The sequence below is a fragment of the Canis lupus genome, chromosome 26 (assembly GCF_011100685.1).
Source record: "Canis lupus familiaris isolate Mischka breed German Shepherd chromosome 26, alternate assembly UU_Cfam_GSD_1.0, whole genome shotgun sequence".
Taxonomy (NCBI): Eukaryota; Metazoa; Chordata; class Mammalia; order Carnivora; family Canidae; genus Canis; species Canis lupus.
The window spans coordinates 5,648,976-5,665,408 of NC_049247.1; the positions used below are offsets into that span (position 1 = coordinate 5,648,976).

Consider the following 16,433-nt stretch of genomic DNA (forward strand, 5'->3'; position numbering starts at 1 on the left):
CTGAATTTGCATTTTCCCACTATCCCCGGCTGATTTGTGTACAGTTTAGATTGAGCAGCGCTGGTCTGGAGCAGGGGTGGACAAGGTATGGCTTCGCAGGCCAAATCTGGCCCACTGCCTCTTTTGTAAATAAAGTTTTATTGGCACACAGCTATGCCTTTTTGTTTGCATTTTAGTTGCTTTCAAGTTACAAACCATGTAGCATCAAGTAGTTGCAATAGAAACCAGTGGACCTGTGGCCATAAGGTATTAACTACGTGGCTCTTACGGAAAAAGTCGGTTGGCTCCTTGTCTAAAGCACTATTTCTCACGCTTGGCTGCCCATTAGACTAACCTGGGGATTTGTGATTGGTGTGGGTGTGGCCTGGGCATCAGGACTTCCAGAGATTCCCAGGTGACCCATATGTGCTGCTTTTGGGCCGTGGGAACGTGGGCTCTGAACTGCTTCTGAAAGCCAGCAAGTGCGATTCCACAGCCATGGATGGCCTGAGGTCCAGACGTGGAACGGGAGTGGGTGTTCATCCTCGCTCATTTAACAGTCCTCTCGTTTGCTGCTCTAGACCATTGAAGGCTTTTGGAGACTAACCTGGCTGTGGAGGGCCTTTGAGTTGGGACCTCAACTCACCCCATAAGTGTGGAGTGAATAGAGCACCCCTAAGTCAGCCCGTTGACCTTCTGCAGGCAATAGGAGGCCAGGCAGATGATTGTTACTATGCCTGCCGAGTCTCACCCACTGGAAAATGTGTTTAAGGCCAGGATGGACCTGGGATTCCTCCCTTTCACCCCCTGCAGTGGTGCCATTCAGCTTTGGGTGCTGAGACACCTCTCCTAAGGGAGATGGTGGTCAGGTCACACGAAACCATGAGCCCATCTGGGGGCTCTGTGCCATGGCTCCATGGTGGCCTCAGAGGTGCTGCGCTAGCAGGTATTGGCTGCACGTCCCTGCCTCCCTGACCCCTGCTTAGGGCTTGGTAATGTGTCCGGGTATGGGCAGCGGTGCCTGGTTCTGGGATTATAAGCCTGAGTGGGAAGTGGTGGGAACCATGACCAGGCTCTAATGCTGATAGGGACTTCTGGGCCTCCCCACAAGGTGGGTCCAGAGCACTGGCTGGGGGCTGGTAGAGGGGTGAGGGGCACACCAGGGTGGTTGGAGATGGCGGGAGAGGGGGTCAGGTATGGCTGGGGTTAACTCAGGCCTAGGTTGCAATCCTGGCACTCCTCTTTACGAGGTTTGTCACTTGCCTTTTCTGTGCCTCACTTTATTCTTCTGTAAAATGGGAGAATGAAGGGGTTAGTATAGGAGGTGATAGAAGGACATGTGTGTGGCACTTTGAGCTATTTTTGTTATTTGTGCTGTGATGTGGTTGATGATACAGGGGTAGGGGAGATTACATTACAGGCTGGTCTGGGCTCAGGTGGAGGCTCGAGGAGTCTTGAATGGGGGACAAGGTGGGCTGGGCAGGAAGGGACAAGGATGCCTAAAGACCACTCCACCAAGGCTGTAGATCCTGGTCAGAGACTCCAAATGGGGCTTTGGGGATAATGGGACCATGCCCGCCTTCCCTGGGCCATCACCTTTCCTCCCCCGAGACCATAAGGCTTTGCTTCTCTGCAGGATGTGGACAGGGGTCACTGCCCTTTCTGTCTGAGGTTGGCTAAGAGCATTAAGAAGGATAGTGGTGGCAAGGTGCTTGTTGTGGTGCCAGGGACAGGGCGCCTCCATGGAGCCCCAGTCACCACCACTCTTGGTTTTTCATCTCCATCACTATCCTCAGGACCTCATAGGGCCAGGAGCTAGTTGATAGCTCCATGATGGGCGTATAGTAAGCCCTTGGGAAACGCAGGCATCTCCCTAGCGAGGCTTCTGCAGGATTCTGAGGCAGGAGGGCCACAGGAAGGCATGTAGCTGGGTGCTGGCTGGGGTACAGACATCCCTGGGATTCTGCCCCTGTTAGGAGGCGCTGGTGCAGGGCCAGGCCTCAGTGGTGGGGAGCCACAGCTCCTGGCCGTGCTGGGATGGACAGTGGCCTCTGTGGAGGAGGAGACCTTAGTGGGCTTTGAGGACCCACCGGCCTAGATCCAGGGGATGATGACAGATGCCTCCTGGAGGGTGGCCCAGAGTTGGGCCCACATGACCATTGGGAGCAACAGCAAGAAAAGGTTCGGAGTGAGGCTGCCACCCAGGTGGGGGTCTGGGTGTGGATTCAGCTGAAGGCTGTGTTGGGAGATGCCAAGCTTCTTGCGGTTGGAAAGCCCCTGCCCTGCCCAGACCCTGGTGTCAGATTACCAGGTGTTGTAGAAGTCAGCAAATCAGACAGGTGGAGACAGTAGTCACGCTGGTGGCCCATAGGGCAGGGAACTGCTCCCCAGTCAGCCACAGTATCTGTCCTGCCCTGGAGCCAGGTCCCTGACCCGGGCTCACCAGGAGAGTGTGTAGAGGGCCTGCTGTGTTGGAACAAACCGGGAAACCTCTGTCCCTGCTTCTGCCTGCTGGGATGGACAGCTCCAGAAGAGACTTTGCCTTTTGGGTGTGAGAGGTAGCCATAGCTCCTAGGCTGTGGAAAATTTATGCTTTAGTGTTTGGGGGGTGCTGGCGGTGGCGAGGGACAGGCTAGTTAAGGGACACCGGGCCAGCCACCAGAAATTGGTAGCAACATGGTGGGTGGGGGAGAGGCTGTTCTGAGTCTAGCTGTTATGCTCCCTTGCCTCCTCTTAAAGAGTAGAGGAGGTTCTTGGAGAGAGGGAGGCAGACCCAAACCAGGCGGTCTCAGGGTGGCTGCTGCTACAGCTTCAAAGAACATGGGGTTCCCTGCAGACCTGTGCTCTGGGCCCCAGCATCCACAGGATGCCCCTGCCGGCCCGTGCTCTGCTGCTTCCTAAATTCCAGCTGCACCAGAAGGTTTAGAGAGGGGGTCGCAGGCTGAGGCAGCCTGTGTGTTCCTGATGGGGAGGAAAGATACAGAGAGGGAGTGAAACCCCGCCTGCCCCCACTTTCTCCATCTGCTTGGGTTTCTTTCTTCTTGTTTGAGAATTGGTATGACCATACCCCTACCACACACTTGAAAGGCTTTTCAGTGGGTTTGTTTTCATTTCACTTGTATCATTGGCTTGGAAAGATGGTCTGGATTGGCAGTTGCCTGTAGAGAGGACTTTGGGTGGCTGAGGGGATCCGTGTGTGCTTTAAAAGAAATCGGGTAGGGCAGAAAGGAAGTTCTTCCCCAGGCAACCTCTGGGGAAGGAGGGAGCTGCCTTTACTTCCTCCCCTGTCCTGCCAGGTTCGGCAGCCCAGTGTGACGGGGCATATGAAATCATATGGGAGGGAGGAGGCTGGTTTGCTGTGAGCCCCTTTGATCTTCCCTTAAAGTAGAGGCTCGCTTCCCCTTGACGTGAGGAGATGGAGCCACTGCTGCAAGAGTGACTCCTCGACATGGCAGCAAGCACCAGGATACTGCTCCACCTGCCCATTTTACAGATGTGGTGACAAGCAGGCCTGAGCTTCGTCAGGGATGTGTCCCCAGGTCCCCTGGTGCTTACGTGCTCTGGCCATGCTGTTGATAGCGTCAGTCCCCCTTTAACACTCTCACCAGACACCAGATCCTTGAGGGTTCTCTCATTTCGGCCTCTTGGCCCCTGGCTGAGGTTGAGGCGTGCTGAATAGAGCACAGAGAGGTCAAGACCCTCATCTAGGGTCACACAGCCACCCAGTGGAGGAGGTGTGAGTTGAGTTCAGGCTTCTGATCTCTGCTCGTCGCCCCGGGTTCCTGCCTCCCAGATCCCAGGGGCTGCAGGACCCCCAGCCATTGCAAAGGCCTCTCCCTGGCCTAGCAGTGGGGCCTGCTGCTGACTTGGTCTGTCTCCCCTCCTCTGCCAGCTCCCTCAGCTCAGGTGTGGAGACTCACTTACTCACTGTTCTTCCTCCCCCACCCTGCCCTGGGACCCAGCAGCAGCAACAGCAACAGCAGCAGCAGCAGCAGCAGCAGCAGCAGCAGCAGCAGATGCCCCGGAGCAGCCAGGAGGAGAAGGAGGAGAAGGAGAAGGACAAGGAGGCCGAGAAGGAGGAGGAGAAGCCCGATGTGGAGAACGACAAGGAGGAGCTGAACAAGTAAGGTGGCCCGGCCACACGGCTGCCCAGCTGGAGCCTAGCCTGCCTCCCATGAGGGAACAAGGTGGTCTGCACCCCGCTGGAGGCCAGGCCCCCTGGGGCCGACTCTGCAGAGGCGCTGGAGGACAGCGGTTTGGCATAGGCGGATTGCCTGCTGGCAAGGGAGGCTTCTTTGGCTCCAGCTGAACCTGACAGCCCCCCTTCCAGAAGCCTGCCTGGCCCCCTCCTCTCGCCTCCCGGCTGCCCTCTCCTCCTCAAACCCTCCAGAGACCTCAGAGACTGATAGCTCATTTGAGCTCTACTCCTGAGCTAATAAATCTAGGCGATGACTTTGGAGCTCTTTGCCTGCTCGTCTCCTCCCCTTCCTCCGCCAAGCCTCCCGAGATGCCAGGCGGGGGAAGGGGGATCAGAGGGGCTGGCTGGAGGATTAGGTATGCAGGCGGGCACTGCCCTCACCTTTTTAGAATTATCGCTGTCAGCATGAGTTCTTGCAGATCAAGGCATAGCCTCCTGTGCCTGCCAGGGGCGGGTGCCGAGCACAGCCAGCTGGAGATTCACGCCAGAGAGGGGGGCGGGCACGGCTGAGTGCCAGATACCTGGGATAGGCTCAGGAATGTGGCTTCAGAGAACATCTGGCTTCGTTACCCCCTGTCTCCCAGACGTCCAGGGAGGGCCTTCAGGAAGATGAATGGGAGGCGGCCCCACAGTAAACCCTTCTGAGTTGGCTTCCGAGAAAGCCCCAGCCGTGGATACGGATACGGAGATCTCATGCACCCCCACACACCTGGCTCAGCTGCAGAAGCCCAGCAGGAGACTTCCCTTTTGTGAATGCTGCAAGGCATGGTGGCCCTCAATAATACTGCAAGCAAAGCTGGTGCCATTTCTAGAGCCCCAGTGAGCATCTCTGCTTTGAGAAGTGTAGTGGACTTGTGGGTTGTACCTGCCTACCCCCACGCAGGTAATCCAGTAGTCTTGCAGGCAGATGGCAGAGTGCATCTCTGTTTTGGTGTGTAAGGTGGTCTTGTAGAGAGCCACTGGTCTGTGCACATCCATCCAGTTAACTACCAGCTCCCAGCCCTGGTTTGGAGAATATAAAGCTGTGGTAGCTGTTAGCTCACAGGTCCGTTTGGACAAACACAGCAATGCCGCAGAGAGCTGGTAGCCACAGCCTCTCTTCTGGTGAAGAAGGCTTGCAAATTGCTGCCCTCTAGCCCTTACCCTGAGCTTTCCTGGCTCCTAGCCTCTCAGTAGTACAAAACCCCTGGCAGCCAGCACACATCGAACTAAAGAAAAGCAGGCCTCTTGCAACTGTCACTTGCTGGTTCAGGTGAAGCCATCCCTATCTCCCTCTGGCCTTTAGGGAGAAGACGGATGACACCTCTGGGGAGGACAATGATGAGAAGGAAGCAGTGGCCTCCAAAGGCCGCAAAACTGCCAACAGCCAGGGAAGACGCAAAGGACGTATCACCCGCTCCATGGCCAATGAGGCCAACAGTGAGGAGGCCATCACCCCGCAACAGAGCGCTGAGCTGGGTGAGTTTCAGGCCAGGGAGGACGGGTGGGTTCCAAACCGCAGCTTTGGCTTCTGAACTCACTGCATGGGGCAGGACCTGGGGCAAGCTCCTGGACTTCCTTGTGTGTTGGGGTCCTCATCTACACTGCTTGCTGTATGTGGGGGAGAACCTATGATGGTGCGTCAGCTCTAGTTACCCCAGAACTCAGAACTGGGAGGGTTCACATAAAAATCCAGATTACTGGTTTGGGTTCTGTTTTTTAATCAGAAAATCTGGCCACTCTTGGCCCCCATTTCCACTGAATAGCCACCACTACTGTTTAGAAGGACCTGGGCACAGACTGTACCCCCCTGCCCTGCCCTAGCCCCATAGGCCCCTGAGTCTGCACTCACTTCTGTGGACCTCAGTTTCTCTGCTCCTCCAGGTACTCTGAACCTCACCACCCCCACCTCAACTTGTTGAGGGTGTGTGGGGAGAAATGGATTGAATAGCAGTTCTCAAGTTCAGCCACAGGGGGGCAGCCAACATGTGTCTCTCCTCTCCATACTATGTTGGCTGTTGGTGGGGGCTGGCCTTCCCACCTCTGTGGGAGCCCCCATCCAGGGCGCTGATGGCTCAGGTAGAGGCCCAGCCACCAGGATACCTTCCTAGGGTAGGAACTGATGGAGATGATGTTTTGTTCTCATGGATGCTCCCTACCCCACACACAGGGTCCGTGCCAGACACCTGTCCCTTCTTCCCATGGGAGATAATTTGTACCCATTTCATAGATGGGCTGTTTAAGGCTTAGAGAAAGGATGTTGCCTCCATAGTCATGGGGTTAGCTGGGATTCAAACTCAGCCCCATTGGCCACAGGTTTCATATGACTCCTGTAGGTTTTTGCTGGCTACCCCCTGGTGCCTAGAGGCCAATGGCCATTGCAGTTAGTGGTGGGCCAAACTCATAGGAAGCTCCTCTCAGGCCCCAGGCTGATGTTGGAGCTAGTCTACCGGGTGGAAAGTACCACCCTGGTCCCTCCGATAGACTATTCCAACATGCCCACCCCAAGCTGAGACTTCATAGCTTCCCTCTGAGGATCCCGTTGCAAAAGAAGGGGAAAGTTGGTGAGCTCTCACAAAAATGTCATGCCGTGGCAGCAGGGAGTGGGGGAGGCTGCCCTGGCTGAGGGTGGGGTGCCCTTCTTGGCTTGAGCTGCTCTTTCTCATTCCCTCTTGCTGGGACTTCCTACACTGGTCAGCCAGCCTCTGTTGGCTGGCTCTGGGCCTGGTGCTGTTCCCGACACTGAGTCCATGTGGCTGGCCTCTCATGTCTGCCCCCTTCATGAGGTCTTTTTTTTTTCTTTTTCTTTTTTTAAGATTTTTATTTATTTATTCATGAGAGACAGAGAGAGAGAGAGGCAGAGACAGAGGCAGAGGGAGAAGCAGGCTCCCTGTGGGGACCCTGATGTGGGACTCAATCCCAGGACCCCAGGATCACGACCTGAGCCAAAGGTAGACATTCAACCACTGAGCTACCCTGGCACCCCTCCCTTCATGAAGTCTTAAGCAATTTATAGGGAGAGACCTGGGCTCATATCTGGGGGACCTTGGAGGAGAGACCCCAAAACTGCCACAGTAGAGGCCTGGCCAATTCTATGTGATGTCAAGGGCCGCCATGTCGCTTCTAAAGCTTCATCCTTACACAGGGGGACTTTGGGGAGAATATGGCAGTTGTCCTATAAAGCGGCATTGTCAATGAGTGACCTTACAAGCCCCAGGGGACAATTGGCCATGTCTGGAACCATTTTTAACTGTCACAGTTGGAGTGAGGACTCCTGGCATCTAGTGGGTTAAAACAGGGATTAACAGCAGAGAATCACTGGTATCAGCAAGTCCATGCTCTGATGAGACCCCTGCCCACCCAAAGCTCATGTCCCTGGTCCCCCTGACCTTTATGCAGTCACCATGCTCTCAGGTGGGTTACCCCCTTCTCAACCAGGTGCATGCAGAGATAGCTCTCATAGTCCAGGGCCTGGGCCATCTCAGTTTCCTTTCCTGTAAAATGGGCTGATTATATCACCCCCACACTAGCGGGCTGTCTGTGAGCTGGACCACCCCTTGGGCTGCTGCCAATGCACCTTGTCTTCCTTTTCAGCTTCAATGGAAATGAATGAGAGTTCTCGCTGGACTGAAGAAGAAATGGAGACAGCCAAGAAAGGTGAGGGTTCTCTGAGGGCTCTGACCAGTTTCAATTGGCATCCAAGTGCTGGGGAGGATGTGGCACATTGGGCCTTGAACCAGGTGCTATGGTGCCATCTGGAGGGGTATGCTCTGCTTTTGGGCTGTTCTCAGGTTGGTCTCTCTTCCTTGGCCAATAGCTGCTTTGTCAGACTCCACATTGTGTCCCTAGGGTGACATCGAGGCACAGCTCAGAAATGGTACAGCTCGTGCTGTGCCGGCGAGTCAGTGGATAGCTTCTGTGCCTTCCAGGGTCAGCACATTGTGGCCCTGTAGATATTGGTGGCAGCACACTTGGGCGTCTTGGAGAGGAGGTACAGAGAGCTTGGTGGCAGCCACCACGATGGGGTCACCGAGGCAGGGCTGGAGGCGGCTGGTGGCCATGTGCAGTAGCGCTGACCTCATGTCCCCCCTTAGAAGCCAGCCATGTGTTCCTTGAAGCCAGAACAGCAGGGTCCTTCACTTCCTGCTTCAGCGACCTATCTACCTCTGTTTCCCATCTGTGAATTGGGAGGGGCATCAGGGTTGGCCATGAGGAAGCAGAGATAACAAGCACTGAGGGTCCTGAGGGTGCGTCCCACATTGCCAGGACTGCGTCCCTGTGGATTCCCCTTGTCTCTGGACCGATCCCTCCTTTGCTTGTGCCCAGCACTGACAGGAAGGTTGAGGATAGGTGGAGCCTGACCCTCTGTTTACCTGACTGCTCTATTTACTCTGATTGCAGCGCCCAGAGTGGCTCTTGTTTCCATCCCATTTCACAGAGGAGGAAGTGAGGAGTGAGGCCCAGGATGGCCCAGGTCCAGGAGCTGGTGCATGGAGGGGTGGGGAGCAAGCCTGGGCCTCCGGGTTATGACTCACAGAGGGAACAAATGACCTTTCTCGTGAGGGCCCTAGGTGCACAAGGGCAGTGGTGTGAGGACTGTAGCCTCTGAGCCAGGATGTACCTGGGCTGGCTGCCCTGCCCTGCCTCCACTGTCCACCCTAGGAAGGGGATGCTCAGTGGCTTGGGTGCTCTTCCCTGGGGCTTCAGCAGCTGACCAGGAGCAACCCCAGACCTGAGCAGGCCATATCCTCCCAGTTGCTGTCTGGGCGCTCCTCCCCCTGCCCTCCCGAGGCCCCAGCCCCCTCTTCTGAACTCCCTGCCTTCAGTTGAGGCAGACCCTCAGCAGCACTCAGGAGAGGAGCTGCCCTGCCTCTTCGCCTAGGCCAAGGCCCTGGAACGTGAGAGATTTCCAGCACATCAGAGCAGTACACCTGGTGCCTAGGTGTCGTCTTTACCTGCAGGGTGCCGGGGTGCTGGTTAGCCCCCTGGGTGGGGGGGGGGCACACTGTTGTTTTTCTCTGTCCACTTTGTGGTTTCCAGGATGGATCACACCATTGGGTGCAAAGGAGGCCTCACTGACATTGTGTGAGTTTTTTTCACTGTCTTATGTAACTTTGGTAAATACGTATAACATAAGATTTACTGTTTTGACTATTTAAAAGTGTGTAGTTCAGTGGCATTAAGTATATTCACAGTATTGTGCAACTGTCACCTCTGTCTAGTTCCAGAACGTTTTATCACCCCAGACGGAAACCCCGTACCCACAAGCAGTCACACCCAGCCCCCAAGGCCTGCCAGCCTCTGGCAGCCACTAATCTGCTTTCCGTCTCTGTGGATTTGCCTTCAGGACTTTCACATGAATGGAATCCTGCAGTACGTGCCCGTCTGTGTCTGGCTTCTCTCACTCAGCATTGTGTTTTCGAAGTTCATCAGTGTTGTAGCATGCAGGCTTCATTCCTTGTATGGCCAAGCTCTGTTCCACCGTGGGGATGGACTACATCCCCCTGATGTGTTCATTCATCCATTGGTCAACGGTCATGGTGGTTTCCACCTCTTGGCTATTATGAACAGAGCTGCCAGGAACATTTGTATAGGATTATTTATTAACCACACGTGAGATCCCTGTGTCTCAGCCATTGGCAGCGATGTTGGCCAGCACCCCCCCCCCCACCCCACACACACACACACACACACACACACACACACACACCCCAACCCATTGGGGCAGTGAGGGGCTCCATGTGCACACCCCAGGACTGCCAGCCTGTATTCCCACAGCCCCTCATCCCCCACAGAGTGTCTTCTGTTGTCTCGGCGGCTCCATCCCTGGCTCCCTTCTTGTTGCCTGGGAACCGAGAGTTGGCCAAGTTGGCTGCTGTCCTCTCCCTCTGGGAAGGGCAGATCTGGGGAATGGGAGGTCGGCAGGGATGACTCACTAGCTGAGACAGGAGTGCGCCCCACTGTCTCAAGGTTGGGTCCTTACAGCGGCAGTGAGCTCATCCTGGGTCCTGCCTACAGAGACGGCAGTGCGAGAACCCCCTGGGGACTGTGCACGGCCAAGGCCCTGCTCAGTGACATTTGTAATAATTCGATGAGCACCAGCGTGCTCGACTGCCGTGAATTACAGCAATCTGGACAATTACTGCTCAGGGTGGCTGCTAATGGCTTTGTGTTCCAGGTGGCGGGAGGGGGCAGGGCGGGAGGCAGGTGCTAGTAGCCCCGGTGACTTTTCTCCACCATGGGCAGAGGTGGGGAGGTCAGGAATGCTCTGGAGCCCCCTATCCGGCCCCCAGAAAACCCAGGAAGGGACTAAAAAAGCAGCTATGCTTCAGGCAGATGGCATGCACTCATCCTGCTGGCCATCCCTCCCATCGACCCAGTGCTTCACCCTTTGTGGGGGGTACCCAGAGATGAGCCAGACTGAAGTACCCCAGGAGACATCTAGCAGCCTGGCCTTGAAGGTTGAGCAGCAGAGAGAAACCAAGCCTTTTAGCTCCATGACCTCAGGCTAGTCCATCAACCTCTCTGTGTCTCTTTCTTCATCAGTACTGTAAGAATTAGAGTATCACCCACCATGGGAGTTTCCTGGAGCTTCCCCTAACCACATACAAACAGAGGGGCTTAGAAACGGCAGCAGGGTGCTCTCTCCCAGCTCTGGAGGTGGGAGGACTGAAGTCAAGGTGTGGGCAGAGCGGTGTTCCCACTGGGGGCTCTGGGAGGGCACCCACCTGGCTACTCTAGCCTCCAGGGATGTGGTCCCTGGCGTTCCATGGCTCGTGGGTACACGGCCCCCTCCTCTGCCTCTGTCTTCATGTGGCTGTCTTCCCTCTGTGTGTCTGTGTCCAAATCCCCCTCTCCTTACAACGACCCACCTTAACCCGGGTGTTCTCATCTCAATTTGCTCATATCCGTAAACAGTCTTTTTCTCAATAAGGTTACTTTTATAGGTGGCAGATGAACATGAAATTTGGAGGGAACACAGTTCAATCTGGTAAAGCCGCCATTGGGGTTCTGTGGAAAAAACAAAACAGCAACAGAAGAGCTTAGGTCAGTCATGTGTCAGGCATATTGAGGTCCCCATCACCATTTATAACACTAACCAGTTCCTCAGCCATGTGACCCTGGCCTGGCCTTTCCCTGTCTTGGCCTTGTTTCACCCTCCTCTGGCATGTGACCAGGATGCCATCCCACAGGGGCATCATAAAAGGGGGGAGGCGTGAACCATAAACGTACAGCATACAGTAGGCACTCAGAAGTGGTAGGCCCCACAGTTCAATACCAAAACTCTGGAGCCTTTCTTGCTGTGTCCAAGTCATGGCTCTGCCCCTAAAGGGGTATGTGACCCCAAGCAAGTGTCTGCCTTTTCAGGGCTTTGGCTCCTTATGTGCATGTGGGGGAAGTGGGCTGAAGGTAAGTGACGTGCTGAGCTCATGTAACCTGATGCTTGGAGGAGTTTCAATGAGGCCAGAGATGGTCCCCTCCGAGGCAGAGGCCCGGGACTGGCACCCAGAGCACAGATAATCAGTAACCCTACTGGGTGTTCCTCAGGTCGCATCATCCCTACCAACCTCATGAGGCAGATGCTCCATTATTAGTTCCTTTATTCAGATTTGGAAACCAAGGCTTAGAGAGGTTAAATGAGCTGTCCTGGGTCACACAGCTGTCAGTTGGTGGATTCGAACTCAGGTACTCTAGTTACAGAGTGGGAATGGGGCTGGTGTGAGGTTTGAATGAGTTAGCCTTGGCTACTATCAGATAATGAGGGGCACCTAGGTGGCTCAAGTTGGTTAAGTGTCCAACTCTTGATTTCTGCTTAGCTCATGATCTCAGGGTCATGGGATCGAGTCCCATGTTGAGCTCCCTGCTCAGCAGGGAGTCTGCTTGAGTTTCTCTCTCTCCCTCCCCCTCCCCTGCTCACGTGTACGTGATTATACTCTTCCTCTCTTTAAATACATAAATAAAATCTTTAAAAATTTCAAATAATGAGGGAGGGAAGAGCATCCCAGCAGCAGGAACAGCACATGCAAAGGCCTTGTGGCAGGGGTACTGTGGTCAAGTAAGAAGATGTAGAAACGGGGAGTGAGGGCGAGAGAGTCAAGAGATGGAAAGACTTTTGGGGTCCTGGCCTTACCAGCTGTAGGATGGAGTTTGGCTCTGACTCTAAGAGCATGGGGAGGGCCAGAACCTGGGGAGAGGGTGAAGCAGGGGACGGACATAGCAGCTGCAGGGTTCTGGGTGGGCAGATGGGCACCTCATTTTCTTGTGTGCAGGGAATCAGGCAGGGCTGCCTGCCCTAGGGCTCATACCAAGTAGGCACTGAGCATGTACAGGAAGCAGCCTCCCCAGGAACCAGGCAGCTCCAGGGAGCTGGCCGCCCGCCCTCAGGCTCAGCGCCATGCTGGGCAGGAGGGGCAGGCCAGGCGCTGGGCTGGGATGTGAGGCTCTCGTTCCCCTGGGAAAGGTCAGCCTGGCCTGGCTCAGAGTCTTGACCCAGCTGTGCGGGAGGCCCGGGGCTCTGCTGGCAGCTCCTCTTGGTCCCCAGCATCTCTTCTCTGGTGGGCAGAACGCCAGCTGTGGAGGGGGTGGGGAAGCCCCTGGTCACACCATTCCAGACCAGGAATAGGTACGGGCCCAGCTCCAAGCTGCCAGCCCTGCCCTCCCCTGGCCTCTAGCGGCCTGCCTGGTAAGGGGAGAGATGCCAGATTGACCTGGCTCAGTGTGGAAGCTGCTTCAGGGCTGGCTTCAGGGAGCCCCAGGCAAGCCCCTCCAGGCTGGGTGGAGCTGAGACAGGCCCCAGAACTCTCTCTCTCTCAGTAACTCTAGGCCTGCAGGACTTGCTGGCCACAACCACCTACCGGGCCCACGCGCTCCCCCGCCCCCCTTTCATGGAGAGTAAAGGAGAAACCACTAATCACTTTGCACCTTCAAAGTGCTTGTTGTGCACACTGGTTGGTTTAATTAGTTTTTACGGATGAAGAGTCTAAGGTTCAGTAAGGGGAGGTGTGAGCCCCCAGCCACAGAGCTCAGAAAAGCAGGCCCTCCTCACATACGTGTCCGTCATCACAGTCTCCTCCTGCCCCTACTGCAGGGACCAGACAGGGAGCAGCCTGTGCGCTCCACCTGGACTACGGCACATACGCCTGCTGAGGCTCGTGATGGGCAGAGCGGTGCAGTGGGCTAGGTTCCCCTGTGCTGGGCCACCTCTGATGCCGGGACCAGTGAGGGCCCATATGGGGACAGGGCTACCCCTCAGCGTGGGTGTCCGAGGGAGGCTGACGCAGAGGGGGGGCTGCATTAGGGTCGTTAGAAGGGATGGTGAGGCACCCCAGGGCTGACACTGGTGAGGAGCCGCTGCCACCCTTGGACTGCTCTGGAGGATCCCATCTTGGGCACGTTGCGTCCCAACCCGGATACTTCTGGCATGTGATGGTTTCTGCATGACCTCAGGGTAGAGGAGATGACCAGGCTCAGGGGCGGGCTCCAAACCCCTCTGCTGCTCCTTGTCAGCCCCCTTGAAAATACGGTCAGGCATCTACCGTCCCGCTTCACTCCCAGGAGGAAAATCCGCACGTCCACACTCAAGCTGGTAACTCCTCAGGGAGAGAGACACATGGCAGTTTACACAGTAACGATGATACCTGTTTGCACGTAGTAAGTGTTCCCTAGTTTGAGCACTTTGCGTGAATTACCGTACCAGGCCAGCGCTCCAAATATGTGGCCGTCCATGACTTCTGCTTTGCAGATGAGAAAATCGAGGCCCAGAGGGCTGAGTGGATGAGCCGGCATGCATGCAACAAATGATGCAGAGCTGCTCGGCCCCAGGAGCGTGCTCTCTGCTGTGCCCTGTTGAAAGACTTGATGCTGAACATGTAACGTGGCATTTTCCCGGAGTGGTAGGCAAGGCCACATTAGGTCACCCACAGGTGACTTCTTTTCATCGTGTCTGCTGCATTGTGTGTTGGAAGAAGAGGTTGCTATTAGACATCCTGTCGATGATGTGTGTGGCTATAATTGCTGAAACTGGGGCGTATTTTTAAGAGCATAGATGGAAAGAAAAAGGCAGGTAAGTCAAAGTTCAGGCACGAAGTTGTCTCGCCAGGATCCTGACGGGATTTCAAGACTAGCCAGAGTTTTGGAAGCTCTGACACAGAGCCGGTGCCCAATAGAGTTGCCAGTTGAATGGCTGCTTCCGTGTCTAACCCACCCAGGACTTGGGGTTTCTGAAAGAAGGAAGTGCCAGGATGTAGCACTGAGCCTGCTGGGTTTTTTTCCCCTCTCCTTCGACAGTGCTTTGGGCAGAAAATTTTGTTTTGCAAACTGGAGTTTCTTTTGGAAAATGGGAGCTGGCAGGAGGGGTAGGGATGTGTCCCTCTTGCAGACCACCTGTGCTCTTCATGGAGGGAACAGAAAGCCTCAGGGTAGGAAGGGGCTGGCTGGGGTGGGGGAGCTAGTGTATTTCCTGGAAGGGGGTGCTGGTTTCCAGAGAGAGCAGCTGTGGGATCCCTGGGACCCCGATGGATGGTAGTGTGCCCATGGGTGCTGCCAGGGCCCTCCCTGCCCTGTGTGTCTGAACTCACCAGTGGTGGGCTGGGGCTTGGCTGTTGGAGCGGGTTCACAAACCCTCGGGAGAGCTGCCTGTGGCAGGGACCTTGAGAAGGATGGGGCAGGGACAGAAGCCTGAGTCACTGCTCCCATAAGGACAGTTTGTCACAGGCCCCTGCGCAGTGCATGGAAAGCTTCCCTCGACGGTGTCCAGAGCAGTCGGTGGCCACACTGAGCCCCCAGGACACAGCGTTGAGGTGCCCCTCCTGCCACCCCTGCAGCTACCCACTGCTCCTTTGTCTCATTTGGAGCTCCAAGTATGTGACTCAGACCTCCTGGCTTGACTTCCTGTCTTGGTCAATTTCACTTCCTAGTTCCTGCCTCCTGACTCTTCAGAATGAAACTCTTTTCCTTAGAAATTAGAAGTGAGGTTGGGGAATCCAGACCGCAGGGGACATTGGGAGAATCTGCCATCTGGGCACAGGCACAGACAGAATTGCTTATGGGCATGCCCCTAGCTGTGAGAGGTGGGCATTGTCTCCAGCCTCATCTGGTGAGGGTCCAGGGGACCCTGTTGGGATAAACAGTCAGCCCCCTCCTCTCAGGAGCTCCTTCTCAGGAGCCTCAGAGAGATGGCCCCCAGACCCAGACCCTTGGGGAGTCTGGAACTTTGTTCATTTGCCAAGTGCCTTCTGCATGCCTAGCAGTGTGGGTGCAGAGACATGACAGTCAGTGAGCAGTGGAGCAAAGGATCTAATTTCTGGGAGCGATAGTTCCCTGGAGGTAATAAAGCCTCATGATGGCAGTGTGTCTAGGGGGATGGCTTCAGAGAAGCTGGTCAGGGAAGGCTTCTCTGAGGAGGTATCACTTGAGCTGAAGGAGGACAGAGTCAGGTTTGTGAAAAAGGCATGCAGGTAGAGAGAATAGCTGGTGCAGATGTCCTGGGTCACACTCAAGGGCTGGGCATATAAAAGGTCCCATAAAAACCATAAAAGGTGGCTGGAGTGGGTGAGGAAGGGGAGAAGTAGGAAGCAGGCTGGCCACGGGGGTGGGGCTGCTTCTGCAGGGCCTCATGTACCACACAGGAGCCTTTGGATTTTATTCAGAGAGGCATGGGTTGTCGTTGGAAGATTTTAAGTAGAGGAGAGACACTGTGGGATTGGCGTTCATAAAAGTTCACTTGGACTTCTCTGCAGGGTATGGACTGCGGAACTAAGCAGAAAGTCCTAGATCTTTGTCATGGTTGGGATCCCAGGATGAGGGCTGGGTGCAGAGGTGCGTCAGGGATGTCCGTCGTTCCTTGGGTTCCTATGGGCAGGGCATAAAAGCTGAGGGCTAAAGGGACAAGCAGGTCAGTGACCCTGGAGTTGGAGAAATCGGTCATGACCTGAATCCGGCTCCAAAGTTCAACCCCGTTAACTTTCAAACTCCCAGGAGCTGCTTATGACCTTTCTAGCAGGTGTTTATATGGGGCCAGGCTGCTCAGGTTGTCAGGGGTGCCTCACTGAGAGTGGAAAGAGGCGGCCTTGGTCCAGAGACCCTCAGGCAGCAGAGAACCATCTGGGATCTTGAAGCCCTTCCCCCAGCCCTCAGTGGTTGGAGGTCTCATTTGCACTCCAAAAGAGGCTCCTCAAATCCTGAGCTTCTTCCTGGAATGTGAAGCCAGGCCTGCCCACCCACAGACCAGCGGGTGCTAGAAGGAGACCGCATGGCCCCCGTCCTGCGGTCCCAGACG

General features: G+C 55.5%; 1 protein-coding gene across 29 annotated transcripts in view; it reads left to right on the plus strand.

Moving 5' to 3' along the window:
- NCOR2 (nuclear receptor corepressor 2) overlaps positions 1-16,433 on the plus strand; it is a 211,459-nt gene that overhangs the window by 138,034 nt on the left and 56,992 nt on the right. For 24 of the 29 annotated variants that reach the window (XM_038574764.1, XM_038574765.1, XM_038574763.1 and 21 more), the window contains 3 exons: positions 3,942-4,102; positions 5,463-5,635; positions 7,751-7,813. In XM_038574764.1, coding sequence (XP_038430692.1) covers positions 3,942-4,102; positions 5,463-5,635; positions 7,751-7,813 — 397 coding nt within the window. The remainder of the gene's footprint in view (positions 1-3,941; positions 4,103-5,462; positions 5,636-7,750; positions 7,814-16,433) is intronic. The other 5 variants (XM_038574767.1, XM_038574780.1, XM_038574782.1 and 2 more) reach the window with 1 other exon arrangement.